General features: G+C 42.6%; 1 protein-coding gene across 5 annotated transcripts in view; it reads right to left on the bottom strand.

Annotated features, from left to right (window-relative positions):
- Window positions 1-22,382, bottom strand: part of CGNL1 (cingulin like 1) — a 153,379-nt gene that overhangs the window by 70,442 nt on the left and 60,555 nt on the right. For 4 of the 5 annotated variants that reach the window (XR_011439985.1, XM_070270975.1, XM_070270979.1 and 1 more), the window contains 4 exons: window positions 20,830-20,931; window positions 20,129-20,277; window positions 18,316-18,451; window positions 8,732-8,944 (listed from right to left, as the gene is read on the bottom strand). Coding sequence is in view for 4 of the 5 variants with exons in the window: in XM_070270975.1 (XP_070127076.1) it covers window positions 8,732-8,944; window positions 18,316-18,451; window positions 20,129-20,277; window positions 20,830-20,931 (600 nt within the window). In the remaining variant the exon portion in view is untranslated. The remainder of the gene's footprint in view (window positions 1-8,731; window positions 8,945-18,315; window positions 18,452-20,128; window positions 20,278-20,829; window positions 20,932-22,382) is intronic. The other variant, XM_070270989.1, reaches the window with a different exon arrangement.

A 22,382-nucleotide genomic window follows, 5' to 3' on the forward strand; every position in this document is an offset into this window, starting at 1 on the left:
AAAGGCAGAAGGCCCCCATGTAACTATTTCATTTGATGAGGTCCTACCTTCCGGAAATCTTAACTGCAACTGGGATCTCACTGATTTTTTAATAAGTGAAATCTATTTTAACTCATCCCCCAGGTCAGCATTCCTTCTCTCTCTGGCATTTAGACAACTTTAACTTTCCAGCAATTCTAACTGTTACCTCTGAGTTTACTAAAAGGAGTTGGGTGAAAGGCAACAGGTTCCAGGTCCGCTAACATCCAGAAACTCCTAGAGGGGTCCTGGGGAAAGGAAGCATCTTTTTCATTTCTAATTCTCAAGTAGTTAGTACATAAAAGACACAGGGTTTCAAGTCACAGGACGGATGCGCTATTTCTCTCCCAAATTTTACCATCTAGAGCGGTAAGGACTTCCTACCCTGCACACGCCTCAAGCATAGCACCCATAACTCATCGTCTTTTTATCTGCACATCTTTCTCCCCAAGAGACTGTAACCCTGAGACCACGGGTTGCCTGCCTTTGTATCCTCAGAGATGGGCCCTGGTGAAACACGCTCGAACATCTGATGAAAATGAATCAGCACATCTACAACTCTTACTCTGTCCTCCCCAACCCACAGCAAGTGACTTTGGCAGCTCGATTAAGACACTAGGAGTCGGGGCCAGCACTGTGACCTAGTGGTTAAGTTCAGCACACTCCCCCCTTCAGTGGCCCAGGTTCATAGGTTCAGATCCCGGGCGCAGACCTACAACACTTGTCAGCCATGCTGTGGAGCCAACCCACATACAAAATAGAAGACTGGCACAGATGTTAGCTCCGGGCTAATCTTCCTCAAGGAAAAAGAGGAAGATTGGCAACAGATGTTAGCTCAGGGCTAGTCTTCCTCAGCAAAAAAAAAAAAAAAAAGACACCAGAGTGAAGTGCAGGGATGTCCTGTTTATGGGTCACCAAGGCCCCCTAAGAGGCTCATCAGGACCCATGTGGATCAGAGTCACAGCAGGGAGGGGGCGTGACTAGGGCTTTGATGGAGGGCTCAAAAGGAATCCTAGGACGTCACACCAGGCCTCTTATTTAGCTGCTTTCTAATCAACACAGAGACAGAAGAGTGATGCAAATATTAAAAGGTGTAATTATTAAAACAGTATGTCTGGGAGGCAAAAAAAAACAGAGAGAAAAAGATGAAAGGAAGGAAACCATTTTTAACCTTGAATTTTTCCCGTCTTACTTTTGCTGATAGAAAGTTCTGTGCCACTCTAGGCACTCTTGAGTCTGCGGAAAAGACATCTTTTCCTTTACCTGGGCACCTGATTGCAAACTCTACTCTTCTCCAGCTCGCTCTCAACAGTTGTCATTAGGAGTAAGTTGATTATTTGAAGTTAAAAAGCTGAAGAAACAAGGGTTTTCTACAGTTTCCCTTGCTAACCCAGTGCCCTCTGATAAGACAGAAATGAGATTTTACACTGAATTAGCCCTGTCTTAAGTGAGGCAGCTCCATTGATCCTGAGATTAGCACTGCTTCTACCATCTGACCCTCTGTTGACCTTATGCTTTGAAAGAAACCGTTCACAGATTGGTAGGAAAGAGGGAAGGAAAAGTCTAGAAGTGATGTGGGAAAGGGGCACCAAAGCACATATTCATTTTTATAAGACTGAGTGACACTTCTAAATTGTTGGGTAAAACACAAACACAGAGCCATAATTTGAGGACAGCTTTGGAGGGAAAAAAGTTTCAATATTATTGAATTTGAATAAAATTACTTTTTTTTTTTTTTAAATTTTATTTTTCCTTTTTCTCCCCAAAGCCCCCCGGCACATAGTTGTATATTTTAGTTGTAGGTCCTTCTACTTGTGGCATGTGGGACGCCGCCTCAGCATGGCCTGATGAGCGGTGCCATGTCGGTGCCCAGGATTCGAACTGGCGAAACCCCGGGCTGGCGAAGCGGAGTGCATGAACTTAACCACTCAGCCATGGGGCCGGCCCCTGAATAAAATTTCTATAAAGGTTATAGAATATAAAACATGGGTAACATTAGAAAGAATTTACACTAGGAGGAGAACAATATAAAAGGTCAGAGACCCAGTATATAAACACATAATGCAAAAGCAGGCTACTTATAGAAGTTTCCCAAGAATATCATTAACTAGGGCAAACACAATACTCTTCCCCTTGCTTTCCTATTACTGGACCTGTCTGCTTCTCTTTAGGGCTCTGCATCCGTGTCCTCCTCTTCTATCCGAAGCCCCCTTTTTCTTCTGTCTTGTCACAGTCCCCCAGCAGTGTCTCGCCACCCTCGTGGACTTGCTCATCACCCCACCCAACGACAGGGCCGCCCACCCTCTCGCTAACCACCTGCCCCCAGAGGCCCCACTGGAACCTTCCCACTCCCAGCAAGGCCCCCTTCCAGCCACCCAGAGGCAATGCCTTGGGCTTGGTTTTGCCTCCTCTCGCCCCCTCACCCCATCACCATCACGCTCCCGGTGGGGTCTCTCCTGTTTGTCCTGCCTCTCCTCAGCCCCACCTGAGGCTCAATCCTCCTCACTCCTTATTTTGAACCATTCTTACAATTTCTAACCTCTCCTCCCTCCAGGTCACACCACTACAAAGATACGTCCCTACCAGGTCCCTAATAAAAAACATAAATGCTCTCTCGCCAATCAAAAAACCACTCTTCTGTCACGGCATTATGGTATTCACACAGTCTTCACAATCTCACTCCACCTTTTCTATCTTAAACCTCTTTGTCTTGTTCTTAAAAAAAAAACCTTTTTATCTATTTTTTTTTTGAGGAAGATTAGCCCTGAGCTAAAATCCGCTGCCAATCCTCCTCTTTTTGCTGAGGAAGACTGGCCCTGAGCTCACATCCATGCCCATGTCCCTCTACTTTATATGTGGGATGCCTACCACAGCACGGCTTGCCAAGCGGTGCCATGTCCACACCCAGGATCCGAACCGCCAAACCCTGGGCTGCCAAAGCAGAATGTGTGCAGTTAACCGTTGCACCACCTGGCTGGCCCCCAAAAAAACCTTTTTATTATAAAAAAATTTCAAACAAACATCAGCAAAAATAAAGAGAAGAGTATAATTAACTTTTACTTACCCATCATCCAGCTTTAACACTTATCAACATATAGCTAACCTTGTTTCATCTACGCCCCCGCCCACTCTCTCCCCAAAGTTGATTATTTTAAAGCAAATCCCAGATAGCCTATAGTCTCACCCACAAATCCCTCAGTTCGCTTCTTTAAATGATAAAGACCCTTTAAAACAATAATACTATTATCACTCCTAAAAAATCTGTTTACATTATTTCTTAATACCCTTTAATAGACAGTGTTTAAATGTCCCCATGATTTCAAATATTTTTTTGTTTTTTATAATTTGTTTGTTTGCATTGGGACCCAAACAAAGTCCATCCATTGCATTTGGGTCCCTGCCTCTTAAAAGTCTCTTTTACTCTGTAGCATTTAACTTCTATTGCTCCACAAGGTTCCAGCCCAGACACACATCTCACTTTCCCACCTACAAAGTGTTGCTTGTACCTAAAACGTCCTCAGCCTCCATGCTCACATGTCCAAATACCACTCACCTTTCACAGCCCAACCTAAATACTGCCCCCTCCATGAAACCTTTCCTGATTGCCACCAGCCCCCCCTCCCAAACACAAGCATCTCCTACAGCACTTTATCTCCACTGCACCTGAGGCATTTACTCTGTCCTGCCCTGTAATCAGTCAGCCCTGTGGTATAGAGATTAAGAGTCCATGCTCTCACCCCTGCGGCCCAGGTTTGTTTCCTGGTCAGGAAACCACACCACCCGTGTGTCAGTTGTCATACTTTGGAGGCTGTGTGGTGCTGTGATGCTGAAAGCTATGCCCTTGGTATTTCAAATACCAGCAGGGTCACTCACGGTGGACAGGTTTCAGTAGAACTTCCAGACTAAGACAGACTAGGAAGAAGGACCCGACCACCCACATCCACGAAAAAATGGCCATGAAAACCCTACGAATAGCAGCGGAGCATTGGCTGATACAGTGCTGGAAGGTGAAAGGATGGCGCAAAAAGCCCAGGCAGGGTTCCCCTCTGCTGTACACAGGGCTGCTAGGAGCCAGAATCAACTCAGTGGCACTAACAACAACAAACTGTAATCAGCTTGAGCGCTACTCATTTCCCCTTCAATCTTCTGGAAGATACATTCTATCTGACTGATCTTCATAACACTCACAGAACTGAGCACAATACCTTGCACTTGGCAATTGCGCTTGGCAATTATTCAGTAAGTAAATTAATAAATGCCGTATTTATTTACTTTTTTTTCTTTTTCTCCCCAAAGCTCCCCAGGACATAGTTGCATATGTTAGTTGTGGGTCCTTCTAGTTGTGGCATGTGGGATGCTGCCTCAGCGTGACCCGAGGAGAGGCGCCATGTCTGGGCCCAGGATTCCAACCGGTGAAACCCCGGGCTGCGGAAGCAGAGCGTGCGAACTTAACCACTCAGCCACAGGGCTGGCCCCAATAAATGCTGTATTTAAAAACAGTACAAATGGAGAAGTGAAGGATGGCAAGAGTATCTCACACATCTTCATCCTCCCTCCTCTTCTCCCTCACCCATCCATTTAAGACATATTTGTTGCCTAACTGTTATACGTTGGGCACTCCGAAAACACCTAATGGTCCAGAAGTCATATCACCCAATACAAAAATAAAAGCGGCTCTTTTATCATCCTCAAAATACCTGCAACTTTTAGACACAAAATTAGTCCTTCCAAGATTAACATAAATACTATGCTACTGCTCCCAACAGACAAGATTTGTTAATTTCATGAGAAAAAAATTTAATTCATAAATGAGGCCCCAAAACAGTCTAATGCCTGGTCTTGGGATTGTTGGGACTCAAAGGGCATCTCCCCTTTGTCTCTTCATCTCTCTGATCCACAAAGGTTTACTGAATACGTACTAAGGGCCAAGGCCATTGAGGATGATGAGTGGAAAATGACAACAGTCCTTAGTATGACAGGGAAGGGAAACCAAAAACAACATTTCCAATATACCAGGTCCCTGGAAACTGTAAGGTTTAAAAGGGAACTAGGAATGTTCCTAGAGGACCTGGAATGTGAGCTGAGCCTACTCTCTGAGAAATCTGAAAACAGTAGAGTGTCTGCACTTCTCTTTTGCATAAGAGTTGGCGACAGGAAGCGGCAGGGATGAGAAAGAGAAGCTAACGGCCGTGGGCGCTCTTCATTCACACCCAGACAGCGGTCACTCACATCACCATTGACTGTCCATTTCTTCACAAGAATTCCAGCCTCTGCCACCAACCCAAGGAGAAAGACATTTCCTTTTCAAAACTAGAAAGAGTATAAAAGGATGTGACACAGAAAAAAGTATGTTATGAAATAAGGTGTCAAAGTATTTCACAGTCCTTGCAAAGAATGTTTGATAGATAGACTCCCCTTTCTGACAGACTGGGAAGATCCATTTCTCTACGGGAAGGGAAGAAGGAGCTCACCCAACCCCCCAACCCACGCCTGCTTGGTGGGAGAGGTGCAGTCCGCCCTGAGCTCGAGGAAACCCCACATAACCAAGGTGTTCGGGAATTCTCATCTGTCGAGCTATCTGTTCTTAAAAAGGTATGGCTGTTTGGGTCTATAAACACCACTTTTACAGCTTAAGTGTTTGGAATTCCTGTAAACTGCTCTTAATATACTTTGACAGTTTTTACCAAATGTTTTAGAAATTGAAAACTTTTAGTACTCAAGCGCAGGCCAGGGTGAAATATTTGTTATTCGACAATGAGAAAATAGCACTTTAGGGGTTTTTGGCCCTGGGGCAGTGGCAAAAATTAGAAAGACTGATGACAGGAGGTTGGACTGCCTTCTAAGACTCACCAAGGAAATGAACTTTTGAATGCAATGTAGTTCCTTTGAGAAATGTCAGCTTTTAGCCACAGTGGTGGGTGGATGGGTCCTTTCCTGGGACAGGAACAGACTAAAGGCTAGTGCATAAATTTAAGAAACACTTTGAACCGAATTAAAAAATTATATTTAATTCAGTCTCCTCCAGTACTTAATAGACTAGTCTTAAAATTCTATTAAATAATACCAACCTGTAAATGATGTAACACAACGGCAGCATCCATCTGCTACACTGACAGAATTTTTTCCATTAAATCTGATTCTATCACATTTGTTCAGCATTCACTTTCAGAAGCAAAAGCTAACAAAGTGCAAAAACACAATCATGATCCCCTTGAAGAAACTGCAGGGGAACTCAAAAGTAAAGCACAGAAATTCACAGAATAATAGCAGAGTTTCCTAAAAGACTTCCCCATCACCATCGGAGAAAATCCAGTAAGAACCGCACAGCAGGGACTGACAATCCAGTGGGGAGGGAATCTGTCCTCCACTTACTTCCATGCATCAGACACTGCACAGGTGTGACTGTGTGCCAGGCACTGTGCTAAGCTAAGCTTAGGGGACAAAGATCACACATTGTCGAGTGCAGATGGGTCGCGTTTGGTCTATGTGATTGTTTTTTTTTTTTTTTAATTTCAAGCAATGCTTAAAAGTCAGGAGATCTCACGGCAACATCCATATATCTGGCTTCTCTAAAAATTGAGAGCTCAGGAGCTGGCCTGGTGGCACAGTGGTTAAGTTCACACATTCCGCTTCTCGGTGGCCTGGGGTTTGCCAGTTTGGATCCCGGGTGCGGACATGGCACTGCATGGCCCGCCATGCCGTGGTAGGCATCCCACATATAAAGTAGAGGAAGATGGGCACGGATGTGAGCTCAGGGCCAGCATTCCTCAGAAAAAGGAGGATTGGCAGTAGTTAGCTCAGGGCTAATCTTCCTCAAAAAAAAAAAAAAAATTGAGAGCTCTAGCAACAGGGGTCAGCATTCCTTCACTGGCAACTTTCAGCTACAAAAGAGATGCAACTGACCCTGCAGCAAAGGACACACTTTCCAGCTTGCCGCAGTCCGCACCATGCCCTACTGCCACCTCAACAACAGCCAGAACTTCACTCATTTATGTCCCTGACTGGCCCTCAAGGTGCTTGAGTTAGCCACACCCACTCCAGGAAAAGAAAAGGGACAAAACTGGCCCTTGTGGTTAAGAAGCTCAGAGTCGACTGGAGTTGGCAGATGGGATGATAAATTACAACATGGTACGATATAAACTACAGCAGGGAAACAAGCAGGGTGCAACAGAAACCTTAAGGAGGATGCGACTAATTCCACCAAGGGAAGTGGAGGTACCTAGCTAGGGCACCTTCACAGAAGAGAGGATATCTGGGGAGGGTCTTGAAGGATGAGAAGAGGTTGGTCATGTAGAAAAGTGGAAAGAAGTCACTCTACATGTGAAAAGAGGTAAGAGGACTAAAAAAACGTGGAGTTTTCTGGACACAGGGTTAGGCAGAAAAGGGGGTCTATTGCCTAGCATGCTAACAATGTTAACTTTAAGCGTGGGGCAACGGGGAGCCAAGAGAGTTATTTAAGTCTCACGTGTGGTACTAGCTTAATTTTGCTTATTGTCAAATCACTATAAACATGCCTAAACACAATCCTCGACTACCCTTCGATGTCCATACCATGTTAACTCGAGCTTTGATGCAAGGTCTGAAGGCGATAAAGACACGACGGGTCCAGAGAAGAATCATTTTACTCCATAGTCTACTGGCAGGTACATGATGACGCAACAGCACAAAAGGCCAATAGCAAGGACAAAAAAAGGAAATGAGACGGAAAAAACAGACATGTCTCCCCAAAACAGTGAAAATCAAACGTTTCGCTTTTCTCCCTTAAACTAAACCAAACCTCAAAAAAAGCTAAGATAGGCGAATCAACAAAGGGATTTTTTTTTCCACTGTCTCAGTTATAATAACCCCAAACAGACTATTTCCCAGACTTTTTATTGTTATAACAAACAAACCCATCTTTCACTTCTTGTCATTTGCAATTACCATGCCATAATTGAAAATCAGTGAATCATGATGGAGCTTAAGAGAGAGAGGGCACTAGCTCTGAGCTGTCACTGTCATCATCACAGAATAAACGAATAATAGCAAGATTTCCTTCTTTATCATCTTTAACCTATATATTGCAGAGACTCCAAAAAATTTATACTTTGTAATTCCCCTCTTTCCCTAAAGATGGCATGATATTTCAAAGCATTTCCCCCTTCAAAACATTGCTTTTCTCTTCTTCAACAGCCAACAGGAAGCCCACACCAAAAGACTTCCACAGAATTTAGAATCTCTTCATCTGAGCCAAGAATCCAATTAAGAGAAAAATTATCTTGCAAGAGTTTGGGCAAGTCAGCCAATTAACCCTCTTGTAACTTTGCTGAGAAAAGAACCTGAATTGTCTAACAAAAGGCTTCACAAGTCAGAAAGAATAAGCTAGGGCAAGGGTGAAGGAGTCCAGAAATTTGGATCCTGTCTGCAATCCTAACCCGTTAGCAAAGCCATACAACGCCATACAACGCAATAACATTTAACTAATGTCCTTAACAATTTTTCAGTTTATAGACTTAAAATGGTCAACTGCAGAACTGTTGAGCTTATTCCTTGTGAACAAACTCTTTGTCAATGATCTGATGAAACCGAGTTGGACTCTGTAACGAAAAAGAAGAGAAACAACTGGCAGCGGTGTGGGAGAGGTGGTCCTATCCTGCCATCTGTTCCCCAGCCAGATGCTCCTGCCCCATCCCAACGCCCTCTACGGTCTGACTGGCCAGTTCGGTTGACTCACCTTAGTTGCTTCCTCCACACTCTCCCTCAGGGCCTGCAGCTCGGCGTCATACTGCTCCTTCAGTTTGTCCATCTCCTGGTCGTGGCTGGAAACCTCTTCTTTCAGGGCTCCCTTCAGGGCAGTGAGTTCACGCTCCCTCTTTCTCAAGAGGTCTTCCTGCTCCTCTTTGGCAATGAGCAGATCCTGAAGATCCTGTTTGGCCTGTAAGAGTTCCTAGAGAAAGGAAACGTGGACAGGGAAGATGAGGGTCCGACAGCAGCCCTCACCTCCTCTCCAGCGTGGCCACCCAGACACACGGCCCTGCTCTCACCCGTCCTCCCCACTCTCTCCTTCCTCACACTGCTCCCCATTTAGACCATCTCTTCCTCTCCCCTTTCACTCCTCAGAGGCCATCATTCCCCTTGATTTGTCTGCCTTAGCTCTTCTGAGATTTGATTTAATTTGAGGGAGAAAAGGGAAATTGATGTAACTTTCATTGCTTTGAGGAGACATGTCTGGTTTTTCCATCTCATTTCATTTCTGTGCAAAGGTCTGTTGCCCTTGCTCTTGGCCTTTACGTGCTGCTGCGTCATGAGGGACATGCCCACTTGCTGGCCTTGCGTACTTCACACGCCCCTGGAACCCTGCATGTGGTCAAACCCTTAACCCATGATCCTAGTACTCGGGATGACTCTGTCCTATTCTCTTTCTATCGCACTTGTCCATCTGAGCAGGGCATAATATTCACATTTTCTCCTTCTTAACTGCCAAGAGTTCATAAGGAAAGTCACAAAACTGGGGCAACAAGTTCCACTACAAATCGCATTACCTAAACCCAAGTATGTCCTGCCAAAAGCTCAGCATTCTTTTTACTTCGCCATCCTCGTCCGAAACCTGCTCAGCTCTCCTCAAGCTCGGGACTCGCCCTCTCCTGCAGGCGCCCTTCCCTCACACTTGGCTGGGACTTGGGCATGACTGCCTCAGCTTCCTCTCCACCCTGGCTCTTCTCTGCACTCCAGGCCTTCTCCCCACCCGAAACCACATCACAGACAATGAGCCGTCCCTTGCCAGCCTGCTCCAAGTCTTTTCTCTATCAGTTATCTTTATTTTCTCTGACATTTTGTTCTTTTCCATTTCCTTGAATCTATGTTCTTTCACTCAGGGCACAAGAATGCTGAGTCAAGGGCAAAAAAAGAGACCAGCTTTCCATAGTGGCTGTACCAGTTTGCATTCCCACCAACAGTGTATGAGAAAACAGTATGGGGATTTCTCAAAAAGTTAAAAATAGAAATACCCTATGACCCAGCCATCCCATTACTGGGTATCTATCCTAAGAACCTGAAATCAGAAATCTCAAGAGTCCGTTGCACCCCTATGTTCATCGCAGCATTATTTACAATAGCCAAGACGTGGAACCAACCTACATGCCCAGAAACTGATGACTGGATAAAGAAGATGTGGTATATATACACAATGGAATACTACTCAGCCATAAAAAAAAGACAAAATTGGCCCATTCACAACAACGTGGATGGACCTCGAGGGTATTATGTTAAGCGAAATAAGCCAGTCAGAGAAAGACGAACTCTATATGACTCCACTCATAGGTGGAAGTTAGTATATTGATAAGGAGATCTGATCGGTGGTTACCAGGGAAAAGGGGGGGTGGGGGGAGGGCACAAAGGGGGAAGTGGTGTACCCACAACATGACTAACAAAAATGTACAACTGAAATCTCACAAGGTTGTAATCTATCATAACATTAATTAAAAAAAAAAAAAAAAGAGAGACAAGCTTTACCACCAAACTCTTTGAAAGTATCATTTCTGTTCACTGCCTCTACTTCTTGGCCACCCATTCACTCCTTAATCTCTTGCTAGATAGCTTTTGTTCCTATTCTCCTAAGACTGCCCCTCCAAGGTCACAGAGGCCTCCTAATGACCACATGCAATGACTGCTTCTCAGTCCTCACCTCTGTTGACCCCTCTTTGATCTCCTCACCTATCTCCTTAAAATTCTCCTTTGCCTTGAAGTTCAAGGACACCACACTCTCCTGTTCTCTTCCCTCAGGCCACTTTTTCCATGACAATCTTTTCTGGCTTTTCTCTCTCTTCCCAAAAGCTAAGATGATCCCCAAGAATGCAACTTTGCATTCTTTATTCTTTTTTGGCAAGCTCATCTACTTTTTTTCCAACTATTCATTCTACCTGAATAACTCCCAAACCTTTACCTCCAACCCTTATCTGAGTTCAGACCTGCTCTTTCAATGACCTGCTAGACACATCCATCAGGATGTCCCATGGGCATTCCAGATTCAGTAGGTTCATATTCTTCAGTGAATTCATCATGCTCCTTCCTTTCCTCTTCCTCTGTTCATTATTCTTGTGAACAGCATCATCTGCTCAGAAGCTCACAAGCTCAGGAACTTGGCAGCAAAGTTGACCTCTCTCTTTGTCTCTCACAACCAGTTAGTTATAGTTCTATAACATCTTTGACCCTTTCCCTCACCTCCTTGGTTTACGCTCACATCACCTCCTGCCCAGGTGGTTCACAAGAGCCACTCAACTGCTCCCCAAATCCAGTATCTATTGCGGCCTCTGCCATCATCCACACAGCATCCTCTGTCTGCAGTGCCCTTCTTCCCTCTCAGTCCCACCTCTCTCTGCTTTCAGAAAATCTCTCAAGACTCAGACACTAAACACCCTCCTCCAAGAAGTCTTCCTTAAATTCCCTTCTTGAATATCCATCTCACTTCAGCTGTACTTTTTGCAGCACTTAATACTATTTTTACATTGCAGTCCACGTATTTACATTATTTTATTCTCTCTCCTGCTAGACTGTTAGCTCCTTAAAAGAAGGATATAGATCTGTTTTATTATATTTTTCATGATATTGGGAGCATATCTGTTCTGGATATAAATAAATTAACGTGGAGTACAGTGAGAGTCTGGAGAGCTCAGAATTCTAAACTAGTCTATTCTCTCACAGGTAGCTTCCAAGTAAATACACAACCTGTTCTCTTGGAGCTCCTGGAGAACTGGAGGAATGGCTGCCACCTGGGGACTCGAGGCCTCAGAGATGGTAAGTTACTCTCCATTTAACAAGTGTGTCACTAGAGAGGGGATGAAACTGTTCATGATTTAAGACATATACCTGAAAATGGAATCCTTTCCTTTTCTCTAGGACATGCACATCCATTAAACCGGGGGAACCTGTGCAATCTCAGGGTAGGGCTGCATTGCATACACCAAGACTTAGTCCTTCAAAAATCTAGCTAGCAGGCACTGACAAGCTCTGATGAAAAGTCAAGAGCTTCATCTAGGGAACTAGGGCAACTCTGGCTCTTCCAAAGCACCAAACACAGAACACATAACCAAATCTTAAGTATACCCCGTCCCAGTATTTGTCCACAGGGACAGGGCAGCCTGCTGTTGCTGCTGCCCAGCCCCTCCTTAAGGAGTATCAGGGGTAGGCCCCGTGGCCAAGTGGTTGTGTTTGCGCACTTCGCTCTGGCGGCCCAGGGTTTCGCCAGTTTGGATCTTGGGCATGGACATGGCACTGCTCATCAGGCCGTGCTGAGGCGGGATCCCACATAGCACAACCAGAGAGGCACTCACAACTAGAATATACAACCGTGTGCTGGGGGGCTTTGGGGAGAAGAAGAAGAAAAAAAGAAGATTGGCAACAGTTGTTAGCTCAGGGGCCAATCTTTAAAAAGAAAAAAAGGAGTATCAGAGAACCGTCCCCCCATCACTGTTGCTACTGGCTACTCCTGCAGGTCTTCCTGGAGCCCCTGCCAGCCCCTTCACAACAGCCCCTGCGATTCTAATAACCCGTTTCCTGTTCTTACTCTCACACATTGCTCAATTGTTTTGACAATAAGGCAGTTCCTCTTCCCACACTTATCTTTCCTAGGATATATCTGTGTTTTGTGTTGTCTTTCGTGTACTGCCACCAATGCATGTCAAGAACCTAGGTTTTACGGTCCATTCTACACCAACGTGCTGCTATCTGTGGCTGGGGTTGTTGCGTAAGTGAACTGTGTCGCACAAATCCAATCAGATTACCCCTCACCATATCACCCAGTAGTACTTGAAGTTTTCCAGAGTAGAGATCAAAGGCGCAGGAGATTTCAAAAACTTCACTTCATCACCTCACTGGCTTTACGGCCAATTATATCAAGCCAAAGAAGAGAGAAAAAAATACATCAACCTCGAAATATAAGGAAATATCCATTAGAAATAAACATGCCTCTCCGTAGACTTCAATCAAGGAAAACAAGGAAAAATCTTGGCCATTCAGAATCAGCGCTTTCAAAACTATACATATCCAGGCTAGTTGCATACATGAAAGCAGCCGGAAGAAAGAAACCTAATGTGTATGTATGTGTGGGGAGAGACAAGGGAGGCTATAAAAGTTGACTGTGTTTGGTATTTAGTACATAATAAGAACTGTGCTAAGCACTGCTAAAAATCCAAGGACATGAATATCATTAATCTCATTCATAAACGGAAAAAAAACTGGAGCTCTGAGATGCTAACACGCCTAAGATTGCATGGCTTCTAAGCGGTGGAGCCAAGATTCAGACCCAGATCGGATACAATGTCCCTTCGCTTCATTGTACAGCTTCTGCAGCCCTGACAAGAAAACTACACACTCGAGAGGGGCTGAGGAGCAAGCAATTACACCGTGCTCAGTCTCTAGATGCAAACAGAACAGAGCATTGTATTTGGCCAGAAGCGCCTGTAAGGAGGTCCACCTCTTCAAACTAAAGCACAGAAACATGATCAGAATCTGAAGACAAGAAAGAAGGAAAGTTGAAAGAAAAAGTAAAGATGCTCTGAGACCTGGCCATTATCAGCAGCAGCCAGTGGCTATCCTGATGGCAGGTGCAATGAGACAGACACACCAGAATGGCCAGAGCAGTCACTTATTTGCCCACAGAAAGCTTCATTTCACACATCACCTACTCACAGGTATCCCACATCAAAATGAGAAAAATCCTAACCCAGACCCTCTTCTGCATAAATGCCTCCCAAGAAGTTCGACGGGGTCCCTATCTCTGCCCCACACTCACAGAAAGGACAAATAAAAAGTTTTATAGTAAAAATTTAGCTGACAAAGAACTACGTAATTTTTTTTTTACCCGGAAGGATAGCCTAGATAGTGTAACACAGTTGGTGAGAAATATGATTTTTTTTTTTAGTTTTTTATAAAAATTTGTCTAACGCTCAGTAATATTGCTACAAATGAAGTTTTTAAACTATTTTAGAGACCTCATTTCTGAGCACAGTCTATCCTCAGATGAATACAATTTCATAAACGGAATATTTTACTGATATTTAAATACTTGCATTGTGGTAAATGCCGGGAATAAACCACCACCAGCCCCTGCTGGAGTGAGGCCCATCCGTCAGCCCTGCAGGCTCCCATCAAAGACAATGGTTGGTAATTGGAAAATGCCACTGTCACGGCATGAAGAGCCACATCTCACGTTTACCCATTTCCCCCAGAAGGCAGGGAAATGCATTTATGGACAAAGAAGCCAAAAACTTGTTCTATAATCATTTTGTAACTTCAGTTAAAAAAAAATTCAGAACCATCAATTGTTTAACTAAGAATAACGAAGTCATCCTATTATTGGTCAATTATATGGCTTATCCTAAGAAAACATGGTATTTTCTACTATTTCTTTCTTTCTTCCTTTTTTTAAAAAAAATATTCTATTCTCTCTTAATGTCACTTTACTGATTCCATATAGGGGCCTGATGTTATTTAACAAAACGTGAAGTATTAACAGAGATTTTATGAAAAATCTTGTGCATTGTGCAGGCCTCACAAAATAAAGGGCCTTCAACCTTTTTCAAACACTCAAAAGCAGAAATGTTTAATGTTCATTAAGAGTCTGTTCTAAACTAAACGCCAGAGAAAACTTGGCCACAACTGTCTTCCGAGCCCCCTGGGCCACTTTTTATTAAGATATGAAGAATAAATTGAAAGTGACAAGGAAATGGGGTCTACTTTATTAGTGATATACAAACCATAGATCATGTTTTAAATGTTGCTGACAAGTCAAAAGAACCTGATAAAAACAATGATTTTCCAGAGGGCGAGAAACCCACTCTGGCATGGAGAAGCTAACTGTGCCCCAGCTCATTCTGCAGAAAAGCAGCCGTGGATGACATAGTTCCTGTTATAGCAATGAGGCAAATGACCAGAAAGCCAGCAACATCAGGAACGTTTAAGGAAAGATGTGCCGTTTCCCATTCCTGTGTCTCTCCTTATCAGCCTCTGCCTGAAAACACATCACCAAAACTGAGGCTCAGGTCCTCATCTGCGTTACCGCCATGAATAAGTCAACACACTATTTAATTAAATTATGTTCAGTTCGTATATGCTCAGTATATAGTGTTTAAAGAGGCAAAGAAGAGACGGCTCATTTCAGAATTAATCTTTTTCTAAATTGGTGAAATTTTAAAAGTAATTTAAATACTGAAATTTATTTATTCATTTGCTCTGTTGCGCGGCACTGTGCTAGGCACGAGATAGGCGAAAAAGCAAAGACAATATGTTCTTGAATTAGCTGGCTAGTAGGAAAAAGAGAGAGATACAAAAACAGAGCAAGGTCAAATGTGCTAAACTAGAGAATCTAAAAGGACAGAGGACATAAGGGGAATGGGCAAGTATCAATTATAGGTTTCAGTTATTGGGAAAAGCCAGCAATTTACGAGATGTTCCAGTAGCTAAGATAATATCTTTCCCTCTTAGACTCAATGAAGTGCCACATGGGGAAATCATAGAATATGGCAAAGTTTTACCTTCTATTTAAATTTGCTTATGAAGTTATATTTTTATCGAAAGCCAAAAACTGTCCACTGACATCATTTCTGGGAACTAATCCTTAGGAAATTTTTCTAAAGAAGTAAAAGGACACATGTAAAAACCATGCACCACACTTTTTCATAATTGAAAAAAAGAGAAAGAATAAACATAGGAGGATAATTAAATATATTGTGGTTTATCTCTCTAAAAAATGAAAGATAAAGACTATAGAGTATAATAAGGAAAAATGTTTCTGACAATTTTTTTTTTTGGGGAGAGGAAGATTGTCCCTGAGCTAACATCTATGCCAGTCTGCATCTATTTTGTACGTGGGATGCCACCACAGCATGTTTGATGAGCGGTGTGTAGGTCTGTGCCTGGGATTCAAACCCGTGAACCCCAGACCGCTGAAGCCAAGCATGCAAATTTAACCACTATGCCACCGGGCCGGCCCAAATTAACTTCTAAAAGCAGGTATCAAAGCTGTAGGGACCCTACAATTGTCCCTAAACTATAGACAGGTAGATAGGGAAGCAAAGGAAAAATGCAGAGAGAAAAATCATTGTTACCGTGTTAGGAAAATATGTGTTTCCACCACCCCCCACTTTAAAATTTCATTTTATGTTGTCTTAATAATACTTTAGTGATAATATACATATTTTCAAAGCTCCATTCTAATGTACCTGATCTTTGTAACTCCGAGCCCTGAGAAGAAGGCAGAGCCATGAGAAGGAGTACACTACCATGAATGTGGTGGTTTGAAGGAATCGTTGGATAAAAAGAGAAAATCCAGGTGGTAAGGAACAACTCCAAGGGCTTTCCAGGAGAAAAGGGCTAAACAGAGACAGAAAGAAGGTCATGTGGGAGAAGAGACACGAGTCCCCTCCGCCCGTGTGAAAAACGAATTCCTGAGAACTCCTATGCTGTGGCCACAAGGGCTCTGCTCTCCGTTCCTGCCAAGTCATGGGGAGGAGAGAGGCTAAGTTCTAAGGGCAGGAACTGAGATCCCTCCTGGGGAATTACTTCTAAACCAAACAAGGAAGGGGGTGAGAAAACAGTGGACAGCTGAGACTTACAGGGACTTGTGGCCAGCAGCTTTTAACCCCACGAAAGGGACAAAGACAACACCCGAGCCCTTGGGGGAAAAGCAGTAGAATATGAAAATTAAATACTAAGAAGGTACCTTCATTTCTTTGTGGTTTTTTTTTTTTTTGCTCTGTTCTAAATTGTATCATTTATTTATGGGGCTGTGCCTACAAACCAAAGCTTACAAGGAACTAAATTTCAAAACTATGCCAAAAATACAGGTAATGATAATGTTATAGCCAGGATCAAAACATCTTAAAATGGGTGCGGTAGAGATGAAAGTTCTGTCTTTTCCTGACCCTTGATTATACTAATTCCCAACAAAAAATGCAGATGTTTGAAACCTATTCTTGCTCTCTAATCATTTCATCGGGTGCATCTACTCCCTCAACAGGATAGTAATCTAATTCAGGGAAGAGATAATAATTGCCTTTAGGAAACCCCATAATGATGAACATTGCTAAGCAGAGGAAAGCGTCAACCTTATCCACCGACTCAGCTTGATAAGAGCTAAATATTCAACAGGGGATATACTGATGGGGCAGAAGCCAGATGGGCAGCCTGTATACACTGCAAATACATTCATTCATTCATTCATTCATTCATCCATCCATCCATCCATAATGCATCCATGCAACCATCCACCAAGTATTTCCTGAGCGCTGTATGTCCCAGGCCCTCAGATAACGGCTGCAGATAAAATGCTAAGCAGCTATCACCAGCCCTGCCTCCTGGAGCATATAGTCTTATGGTGGCTTTAAACAAACAAAAACTTAAAAACTTAACCTTTGCTAAGTGCTGCATGGGCATTAATGTCTTTAAAACGTTTTTCCATAAATAGCACTAATTACAAATTATTTTTGCCCAAAGTTTAACCTGAATCTACTAGTGTTTAGATCTTTATTCAAATTTACTAGAAATACAAGGGAGAGTGAGACCAGGTAATGGACACCATAATGCAGAAGGTGGGGCACTGGTCTGGTCTTTTCAGAAGAGATGGGACGGAAGAAAAAGAACAGCGAAGTCGGGGATGGAGGAGGGCCATATACCAAGATAAATGAACTCGGAGAGACAGCAACGAAAGCAATGTGAGATTCTCGATGGCATCCTGGCTGGCTGGGGTGGGGGGACAACTATAAAATATACTTGGGGGACAACTGGCAACTTTTAAATAACGACCAGGTACTAGAATTATTGTTATATTATATATTATAGGAATTATTAATTTTTTAGGTGTAAAAACAGTATTGCGGTTATAAGAAAATTCCCTAATTTTTCAAAGATGCATGCTGAAGAATTTAGGAGTGAGGCTCGGTGTTATCTATAATTTGGTTGGAAATGGTTCAGCAAAGAATAGATGGATGGACAAAAAAATAGAAGGGTGAATGGATGAACAGGTGAATAAATGGAGTAAATATGGCAAAATGTTGACAACTGTTGGATTTTGTTGGGGGCTCTTTGGGAATTAATGTATTATTCTTTCTGTTTTTCTGTATGGTTGAAAATTTTCCTAAGACAATGTTTAAAAACTATTATATATGATGATCATACATAATCCAGCCATAGGCACCACTGGTGGAGCAAATGCATAAAACAGAACATGGCTTCTAGCACTGAGTCGCCACACACACCCCAGCACCATCCCATCCTCTCCAGACAGATGGGGCCTCTCTTGGCGCCAACCCCACAGCCTCTTACCTCAATCAGAACTCCCTTCTCCCTGTCCTCGGATCGTTTAGCACTGTCCAATTCATCATGCATTTCTGAGAGCTGGTCCTGGAGATCTCTGATCTCAGTCTGGTGCTGTTCCCGTTCCATCTTCACCTGGAACAGCCTGGCAGGGAAGGAAGATCATCAGAGAGACTCTCCTGGGCTCTGCTTATTTTCATCCAGTCTGATTTCAGACCTTCAGATGGTCAAGCAGAGTCATCTGAGGCCCGAACAAGCCTCTCATTCTCTGTCCTGCACTGAACACGGAATGACAAACCAGAAAAGGCACGAGGTAAGAACTCATGTCTACAGTCTAACTTGCCCAACAAGAAGACAAGTGAGAACTCAAACCAGTGTAATGGGAAAGGTTATACGGTGACATTTTTTCCCCAAAAGGAGACCATAGGGTACCAGAATTTAGACATAAAAGATAAAGAATTAACAAAAAGAACATAACATTTTTGATAAAAATTTTCACTAAAGCCACTCTACTCCCCACCTCCCACCCCCTCAGGACTCTAGACCAGGAGAGTCAGCAAATTATGGCCCATGGACCGATCTGGCCCACTGTCTGCTTTATAAATAAAGTTTTATTGGAACACAGACATACTTACTCATTTACGTATTGCTTATGGTCGTTTGCAACATACAATGGCAGAATTCAGTGGTTCTGATAAAGACCATATTGGCCCACAAACCCTAAAGTATTTACCATCAGACAGAAAAAGTCTGCCAACTTCTGCTCTAAACCAAACTCACAACTATTCTACCTTTTTATTTTGTAAAGTCTTTAATTTACCCTAAATTTTCTGATTTTTTTCTTACCAACTTCTTTTCTGAAATTAACCTCTAGAAACATTTTAAAAGCAAACACTACACCATCAAAATTGCAAAGGCAATCAAATGCTTTTATTACATAATGTCTTGTTTTTCTTGAATTTCCCTCTAGATTTCACTCCTGCTTAACCTTTCATTTAAGGCTTCCATCATATCCACAGGGCTTCGTAGCAATGTACATTTTCAGACCTTAGTTTCAGATCCTTTTGTCACAGATTTTTTTTTTTAACTTTATTTATTTATTTATTTATTTTTGAGGAAGATTAGCCCTGAGCTAACTACTGCCAATCTTCCTCTTTTTGCTGAGGAAGACTGGCCCTCAGCTAGCATCCATGCCCATCTTCCTCTACTTTATATGTGGGACGCCTACCACGGCATGGCGTGCCAAGTGGTACCATGTCCGCACCCAGGATCCAAACCAGCAAACCCCGGGCCGCCGAAGCGGGACGTGTGCACTTAACCGCCACACCACTGGGCCTGCCCCTGTCACAGATTTTAATAGAACACAATGACAGGGCCATCTTGGGCTTGACTTTCCTTCTCTGCAGACTCAAAAAAAGGATAAGCACTGGTCACAGAGACCAGCACCACTCAAGACAAAATTCACAAGCTGGGAGGTTATGGGGGTCACATGATATGTGCTTTCTGTAGGCTGGGCCCAGGTTCTTTAAAATCTGTCTTTAGATATGACTACTTGGTACTCCTGCTTCTCGCTTATCTTTTATGAGATCCACTCTAAGGGCTGAAACTTTACAAGACATGCTTGAAGGTATACAAAGAATTTTAAAATTATTAACCTTCCTGCCTACCGGTCTACACGTCACCAGTTTCACAATTTTACAAGGTTAAGAGGGAGAAGAGAAAGGACCAGAAGTTCCTATAAATATTTGGAAGGCTGAATCATATTAAATGGACACAAAGGTTCTGGCTACCTCGGATGCAAGACTCTTGGCCCAGAACTTACTCCTCCAGGTTTTTCCGGAGCTCTCCTTCGCTTTCTTCCAGTCGCTGCTGCAGCACTGAGTTCTCTTCCACCTTAGTGTCGTGCTGGCTCTGGAGCTCTTCCAGATTTGCTTTCATTCTCTCTCTCTCTTCTTTGATGTTCTGTTGATTCTAATATGAATAAGTGTGATTTTAAAGTACCTCCACTGTACATCAATGTGAACCCACAGAAGCCTACTTCTAAACTCTGATGGACTCTATGCCTTCACACTTCTGTTATTAAATAACTTAATCAAACTACATAATTAAGGCATAAAAGTTTGTAACTAGAAAGAATATTAAATATTTAATGAATTGTAATACGTCCAAAAGAGAAACACAAACACAGCTAAACCTCATTCTGCTATTTTTATTACTTAGTTCAGATGTTTCATATACATTTAGTTTCCTATTGGCCTGCCTGAATCCAACAAGGTTTCTTTTACTCCGTCCAAAGAGACAGTCGCTATATGCTTTGGTTATTTAAAAAAAAAAAAAAAGAAAAAAAAAGTTCTTTGGCTATCAGGAGCCAAATATACAGGAATTTACTCAGTGACGAGAAGAATGTTTCTTGTGGGGAAAAAAACTGGCTTTCACTTCACTTAGGCATCCCAAGGTGCTTAAGATATTCTTTATTAATCAAGACAGAAATTAAAAAAATAATATAATCGAAAAATCAGATACCTTGACTTCTAGTTGAAGCTGTCTCTGAAGTTCAGCCACTTCTGTGGTCAACTTGTTTTTCTGTTCCAATAGATCTTTGACTTCAGATGAAGAATTAGAAGCCTACAATTAATTGCAAAGACATCCTAATTTAAATTTTCAAGATGCTTTATGCTCATTCTCTTTCCCCCAAAACGTAATCAGAGTAGTAACACTAGACATCTGAAGACCCAATTCAAATGTAAACCCCTACAGAGAGCCTTCCCTGACTTCACAGGCAGAGTTAGTCACGCTGGCCCCCTCGGGACTCCAGGAAACTCAACTTTACGGCATTTATCGCAGTCACAGGAATTATTTCAGCAGGTATCTCAACACGAGTCCAATATGACTAAAACTTTTCTTTTGGTTTCAAATTGACCACTGATTCTAAAGATTACATGGAAAGGCAAAAGACCTAAAATGAACAAGACAATCTCAAAGAAGAATATAGTTGGAGGACACACATTACAAGATTTCAAGGCTTGCTATACAGTTATGGTAATTAAAACTGTATGGTATCAGCACAAGAAGAGACCAGTAGACTAACGGAATAGAACAGAGAGTCTAGGTTTTAGAGAGGATATAACTAATGGAACTGGCATATACTGGTGGGAGCATAAACTGTTTCAACCACTCTGTAAAATCATTTGGCAGTATTTAAAAGCTAAACATATGCCTACTTCATGACCCAGCAATTTTACACATAGGTTTACGCCCAAGAGAAATGAGTGAGTGTATTTACCATCAAAACATGTACAACAATGTTCACAGAAGCTTTATTCACAATAGCCAAAAACTGGAAATGTCCATCGAGGGTGTATACTATGGTATATTGAAACAATGGAAAGCTATGTATCAATAAAAAGGAGCTACTGATACATTCAACAGTAATGAATCTCACTGACGTAACACTGAGGAAATGAACCTAGACATACAAGAGTAAATATTGTAAAATTTTATTTATATAAAATTCAAGAAAGATAAAACTAATTTATGTTATACAAGTCAGAATATGATTACCTCCTGGGGGGGGGGGTGTAATTGATTGGGAAGGAATACAAGGAAGCCTTCTAGAGTAATGAGAGGGTTCTGCATCTTGATCTGGGTATGTTTGCATGGATGCATAAGCATGTTAAAATTCAATGAACTATACAGTTAAGATTTGTGCAGTTTTCTGTATGTAAGTTATACCCCAATAAAACAATGCAAAGGGGCCAGCCCCGTGGCCGAGTGGTTAAGTTCACAGACTCCACTTGGGCAGCCCAGGGTTTCACCGGTTCAGATCCTGGGCGCAGACCTAGCACCATTTATCAAGCCATGCTGAGGCGGCATCCCACATAGCAGAGCCAGAAGGACCTAGAACTAGAATATACAACTATGTACTGGGGGGCTTTGGGGCAAAGAAGAAAAAAAAAAGAAAAGAAAATTGGCAATAGATGTTAGCTCGGGTGCCAATCTTTAAAAAAAAAATAACATAAAAACATAAAAATTGATATTTGTTGAAGATTCATCTGTTGCATGAAGTTATACCCAAA

The sequence above is a fragment of the Equus caballus genome, chromosome 1, assembly GCF_041296265.1.
Source record: "Equus caballus isolate H_3958 breed thoroughbred chromosome 1, TB-T2T, whole genome shotgun sequence".
NCBI lineage: Eukaryota > Metazoa > Chordata > Mammalia > Perissodactyla > Equidae > Equus > Equus caballus.